Here is a 6,773-nt window from a genome sequence, read left to right as displayed (position 1 = left end):
AACATGTGTAGCCATGTACTTGCTGGCAGTACGCATCCATAACGTTGGGTCTTTAATAAAACTAATGGGCGACATACTTACACATCGTGCAGCGAAAACGCATGGCGTAATGATAAAACCCACGAGTCCCATGTCGTGATAACTGGGTAACCAACTTACCATAGTATCACTTGGTTTAATGCTCTCCCATGTTTTAAATTCCCGTGCGTGATCATGACGGCCTTAGGTGCTGACGTTGAGCCAGAACTGTATTGAAAAAACGCCACGTCATGGTGCGTTAATGACATCGCATCTTGCTCGTTATAGTGTAAGACTAACGAGTCGGATAGATTATCGGTAGTAATCCATTGGAGGTGGGCAGGCCATGACGTTCTGGATAAAGAAAAGTAACCTTTCACTGTAGCCATCTTACTTGCCAGATAATAGGTTGTGTTTGTTAACACAATCGCTGCACCCGAATCTTCAATCAAACGATTGAATTTGGGTAAATCCGTAGACAGCGTACCCGGGTACGGAGGGTACACGGGGATACCCACGACCCCAGCATAGAGACAACCCCAGAAAGCCAGAGCAAAGTCCAGTCCTGGCGGGAAACACAGCACCACTCGATCACCTTTTTTTGCATGGGCGTCACGCTGAAGTATTGCCGCGACTTTACGCGCCGCGCGATCCACGTCCTTCAAGCTCAAGTTGACCATCTCGCGACCCAAATCGTCTAAGAAGGTGTAGACGAGTTTGTGGCACCATCTCGTGGAAGATGCACGACGTTGGAGCGCTAGAATTACTGGTTCCATGTTTATTGTTACATTATTGGCTACAAAACCGGATGAGTGTGCTCCACGGCCTTGTCGCGCGACTTCATGCGAGTCTTTTTCGATGCAGGTGTCATCGCATGAGCACAACCGTTCTGGCGTTTCGTGCAGTGGACGCCGATAGCAGCCAGCGATGCCACAGCTGCCAGAGATGCCGCTGCCATGACCTCAAAGGCCACGTCACCCATAGTGTCGACAATGAGTGACGACATTGATACAGAAAGGTTGTCCACGGATTGGCTGGCGATCCCGCAATTGAAATCCTCATTTCGGGGTCAATTAGTCGGGCAAATTATATCTTTTTATGAAATTGGCGAATCAGAACACGTTTAGTTTGCATCGATTGTTGATTGAATTCTCGGAGCATCTGAAATGTGCCACATTAATGGCACATTTCGCATTGTGCCCCATCACATTAAATGTCGCAGATCTTCGTTTACTAGACGTTAAGCCCCAATTTTTACTATGCAAAAATCATAATGCATTCTATGACTTCAAGATTCCTCTGTAGCATATGACACAAGTTCGTCATGGGCAGACGTCCAGCCTTAAAACACGATTTTTCTACTTCTCCTCCTATCTGCGGCCAACGCTATGATCCGCATTTACCGAGCCATACGAATTGCTGCGCCGTATCTTGTGGTGAGAAGCAGCTGCATCCACCGCAGCTTGATGGCTACGTGACGTTAATAAAATGGCAAGCACCGGAGTTGCCTCAGCCACCATAGGTGTCGAAGGAAGCGCAAACTCAAGTAACAAATCGTTTTCAAAGTCTGCGTCAGTCCGCCTGTTGCCTTCCGACTGAAACACCGCGCGCTGAGCCACATGTTGCCAGTCAATACGCCACAGAGCCAGTGCCAACAAGCTACACTTCGCCGCCTCTCCCACAAGACTCCCCCACCAAAGGCCGTGGAGTCCACCATGCCATCGAAGCCCTATTAAGTACGAGGCTGGAAGCATTATGACCCATGACCCAATGGTCGTAATAATCACCAAGGTCGTCGCGAGGGACATAGCCTCGACGACCGCGGACATTATAACGTGCAATCCAGAAATAAAGACCGCAGCACAGAAGATAGGCATCGTGCTCGTGATTGCAGACGTAACCATCGGGTCATGCGTAAAGAGACTCGCAAGAGGATTACGAAAGACGTAGACAAAAAGGGCCGATACGAAAGCCGTGAGCCCTCCAAGCACAAACCCCACGTACAGAGTTTGTTTGGCAGCATTTGGTCGATTAGCTCCAAGAAATGTGGCCACACGAACTTGCGTGGGCAAGCCAAAGCCCCAGTAAATGCTATAGATGAGCCCCCACAAATTATAAAGTATACTAGTTGCCGCGAGGTTCCAAGCACCAAGCGCTCCGGCAAGAGCCGAGATGACATTATACACCCACTCGTCAAGCGCTAGGTTTAGCGTCATACCGGTGGACAGGAGTGCAAAAGTACGCATTCGCTCCCATCGCAAGTCCTCACAAAGATGACAGCCGTACCACGTCTTCTTGTGGTAACCTTTGTAACCAAACGCGTAAAGTACGAGAGCGACGAGTTGGAAAAGAGAAGCCACGGATTGGGCAATCGGCGCCCCACGAAACCCAAACCCGCACCTATAAATAAAAAAATAATTCGAACTTAAGGAGGCAGCAACACTAATGATACTGATGATCGTAGCGGGCTGTACGATCTCTTGGGCCTGGAGGTATTGCCTTAAGGCGCAATATATTGCTTGAGGTAGTACACTAGGGGCCAAAAGCTTGGCGTAAGTATCGGCTAGTGCCAATATGGTTTGATCCTCCGTAACGACGCTTAAAATGTGGTCCACGTAAAAGAACGAGATCATGACGGGCACAGATAGTAGACTGAGAAACAGGATTGCAAGCTGCAGCCATACACCAACGAGGCGGTAGTTTTGAGCGCCATAGGCCTGACCGCACAGCGTACATATGGAGACGGCAACGCCAAAGATGAGGACTTGGATGCCACCTGTCCATATGTTGGCAAGCGCTCCGGCCGCGAGCTCGCGTGGACCCAATTGGCCAAGAAACATTGTTGAAATCGTCGACAGCGACATTCGACAGAATGTTGTAATGCTCACTTGCCAACCCATACCCCAAATAGCCCATGCTTCTTCGTGAAATGGAGGCACGGTGTCTATTTTTTGTTGTGCATCTGGCTCAACAAGTTGGCGACTTTTGCCTGAGGAAATTAGTGGCGATGATGACTTGTCGACGTAGTTCTGGGCTGGTGCAGGTGCAGGAGGACATGTTAACGAAGTCATGATGGGTGCAAATGTTGGAATTTAGTGTTCCCTCTGCTAAAATGTAGCCATTTTCAAAAAGTTATCAAAGTTATTAGCTATCGGATTAAAATTAAAAAAAAGTAAGCCACAAATAAACGACCACGGTGGACGTCAAATTCAATAAGTTAGCGGAGGGGGTAAGTTATCAGAGTGAAGACTTTATATGAATCCGGAATAGCATGCCAAAAAATTACTTGGACCAAGATCTATGTTGCTTTGTTCACGAGACCATCAGACCTCTGATTAAAACAGGTAATATCATTAAAATCCCATTTATAATGGGGCTGCCACCAGATAGTGGCCGAAAACTATTTTTAATGTAATTAGGGTGAGGTTTCCGTTATCTAGAAAGATACGTTCGCAATACATATTGGTGTTATCTACAGAAATGACATTTTTGAATAATAAAAATAGGTATTTATATTTAATGCGATCAAATATAAATCCGTCTGAAAACATTGAATATAGTTCAGGTTTACAAAGGCTTGTGCAGTGACATGTGACAATACCAAGCCTTCCTAAGTCATATACTCTTAGGCATTAATTGCCACCTGCTTTTACGAACCACTAAGTCCCTTGAACTAGGATTCATAAAGCTCTACAAGCTTGAACGACTTAGCGAATTATTAAATTTCTTAGTTCTATGAATAAGTGACTCTTGAGTTTAAAGTCCTTCTCTGACTTAAGGAGCGAGATAGCTCCGCTACATTTAACTTGCTGAGCTCAAAATTTAACCAATAATTTTTGGAAGTTACTTTTATCTTGGATGTAAAAGAATGCGACACACAGAAATTTAAGTTTACAAGACTAAGTTATACAATAATTAGAAAATGATATTTGGGGTCTACTTACCAAATTTCAATTAACATATTAAGATTGACATTTTCGAAACGTAGCTGATTATATATATTTTTTTTTGGCAAGCGTTAGAACGTATTGGTGTAACGGGGCACTACGACTTGTACTGCTTCAGTACAAGTCCACTTCGCACTGCTTCAGTTGCGAGTGGTGTCTTACGTCACTTCACGTACATTAGTACGTGCAGAGGAAGACTTCTCTTTGAGACACTTACCTTATAGAGGGTTAAATAAACACTGTATTAATATAATAAAGTTTCTCTTCTTTCAATCTGTTAATGCTAACTTAATTATAAACTAATACTAAACATGCAATTCAAATCTTATCGTATCTTTCTCTCTCTCTTTGTTTACGTTTACAGCTGATTAGTCTGAGGGATAAATAGATGTAACGGCTTATACCTATTTATGGATAAGATTTCCGAGCATTACTACATAAAGTAATATTTTCAAATGTTATCTACCTTTTAGATAATATATTAATTAACAACCTTAAGTGTTAATTTCATGCAACGATACATCCTATTACATCACCCCTCCACCGGTTGGATATCGTTTCTCAAACTTAACGCGAATCGCGTTAAGTCTTTATAGCCAAGCTTCGCGTCCAGTGTCTTTGACATTGCGAATGAACGCGCTCCAGGCATGCATAAGCGAGACTTTATCTCGCTTATTGTTGCCACTAAACCATCGATGCTTAAGTAAAGCATCGAGATAAAAATCTTCCTGGGCGCGAAAGTTCTTCGCGCTGGGATCAAGGCCACGTAGCTTTGTCGCAATAAATAAGGGATATACATTGTGAGGAGTAGTCTCTCCCGGCAAGCTATTGATTAGCCGTTCCGGCATAAGCCACGGCTTCCATTCAGGGTCGAGATGAGATATTTTACTGTCTTCACTCCCCTGAGTGGTACCCACTGAATCAGGGGTACCACAAGAACTTTTTATTACGATGGCTTACGTCATCGTCATCACCGTGCCGAACGGGAGACGGAACGGGCGATGAGGAATCATCCTCATCGTCGGAGCCAAGTAGACTATTAACTCGTCTATCAGAATGAGCCCCCTCGAAGGCTCATAGCCAGCCGCCTGACGTCTATCAGGCGACTGTTCTTTTCTCCCCGAGTCGGCCATTTCGTCCGACTCGCATTCGTTGTCGACCTCTAAAGAGGGGTCAAAATTTCGTGGTAAACCACCACTTGCACCCGCAACATCTAGTGTTTCGTGAGAAGAAGATACTACGGCAGACGGAACGTCTGCCGTAAAAGACAATAGTGCGTCGTTCGCGGCTGCATGAACCGTAGCCGAAGGCGCGGCACTACCAGCACCCCGCATGGATTTATTCTTCATGCGATAGAATTTAAAATGATGGTTCTGACCAAAAACCATCATTTTTAATTAAGTGGTCACATAGTGATCACTCTATCCAATGACAGTCAGAGTGATTATCGTTTAAGGCAAAGTATAAATTGCATCGGTTGCCACGTGAGGCTGGACTTCCATGCCTCACGTGAGGTGATCCCTGTCCGTGTTATGTTGACAAAACGAAGAGAGTAAAAGAAGATGTATATTCCCTTTCTTCGCCCTGGGAAAGGGCTCGCATCTCTATTGAGATACGGGATGCTATTGACATTTTGCAATCAATTTACATGCGCCAGGGGCGCGTGTTTTCCGATGGACCTTCTGAATAATCGGATGGGTCTCGTCATACTGACGGACGAGGCCCTCAACGTCAACAATCAGCTGGGAACGAGGTTCCCAGCTGTCATGTGAAGGTGGATAACCGCGCCAGCGAACAAAATGACTCGTTTGCTGCCCCTTCACATCACGGTTATTTTGGATACGTTCCATAAGGAAACGTTGACCACCGTGGGAATCCACCAATGGTTGTGGTCGAGAAGGAAAAATTATATCCGAACCGTGTGTCGGATCTAGAGTCAAAGATCGACAAAATCGATCGCTTCCTCCATGATTTGGAGGAGGGATTTGCCCACGAGCGTGGCAAGTGTCGCTCGTTGGAGCAGACGGTGCAGGCTTACCATATCGAGTGGTTGGAAGACCGTTCGAAGAGTGCGTACTCCATGTTGGAGTAGGAACGGAAATATCACGCTTTTCGTGATGAGCTGTCGTCGGCTCATCGCAGTTTATAGAATACTCGGAACTGGCATGAGAAACTTTAGATTCAACATGAGAATCTGGTTCGCGATATCAAGAATTTTTTGGGATTCTTGAAAAGGGTGGTCAGATCCGTTCTCGGAAGAAGCCGCGTACTGATGGTACGGGCGGAGCCGACCAACGTAAAACGTACGATGCGTTCGCATCCTACGTGGCAATTCTATTGTGTACGCATTGCCTCTGCGATGCAGTACACGGAAAGGCCCAATAAACTTGGTTTTTCCATTCCATGTGGTCTGTGACGCCAGCGGTTTCGCAATCGGCTGCGCGTTAATGCAATACGATATAGACGGCGCGGAGCCCGTCGTCTGTTACCAGTCGCGTCAGCTGCAACCAGCTGAACGCAATTACCCAGTGCATGACAAGGAACTCCTTGCCATGAAATATGCACTGGCTAAATTTAGAGTCTATCTCCCCGGAGATAGACCGTTCCTCGTATGTACGGACCATGCGTCATTACGCACGGCCGTAAATAGCCCACACCTTTCGCAAAGAATGGCGAGGTGGCTATCCTTCTTCGCGGAGTATAATTTCTCCGTCGAATATAAACCAGGACGACTTAATGTCGTCGCTGATGCGTTATCACGCCGACCCGATTTCGAGTCAGCAGTGCACTCCAACAGTGAAAATAATC

General features: G+C 45.9%; 2 protein-coding genes across 2 annotated transcripts; both read right to left on the bottom strand.

The window, feature by feature from the left end:
• Window positions 1-814: 814 nt before the first annotated feature.
• CCR75_004371 (uncharacterized protein) lies at window positions 815-1,024 on the bottom strand (the record flags this gene model as incomplete). Its single annotated transcript, XM_067962457.1, has 1 exon — window positions 815-1,024. One exon carries the CDS (start codon window positions 1,022-1,024, stop codon window positions 815-817), a length of 210 nt encoding a protein of 69 aa, XP_067817536.1.
• A 364-nt stretch (window positions 1,025-1,388) lies between these two features.
• CCR75_004372 (uncharacterized protein) lies at window positions 1,389-2,858 on the bottom strand (the record flags this gene model as incomplete). The annotated part of the gene is made up of 3 exons (XM_067962458.1): window positions 1,389-2,418; window positions 2,471-2,517; window positions 2,550-2,858. The coding sequence occupies 3 exons, from the start codon at window positions 2,856-2,858 to the stop codon at window positions 1,389-1,391; spliced, it is 1,386 nt and encodes a 461-aa protein (XP_067817539.1).
• Between the last annotated feature and the right edge of the window lie 3,915 nt (window positions 2,859-6,773).

This window comes from Bremia lactucae, linkage group LG7 (assembly GCF_004359215.1).
Source record: "Bremia lactucae strain SF5 linkage group LG7, whole genome shotgun sequence".
Taxonomy (NCBI): domain Eukaryota; phylum Oomycota; class Peronosporomycetes; order Peronosporales; family Peronosporaceae; genus Bremia; species Bremia lactucae.
Note: the sequence above shows the minus strand (reverse complement) of the source record. Positions and strands in the feature narration are given on the sequence as shown.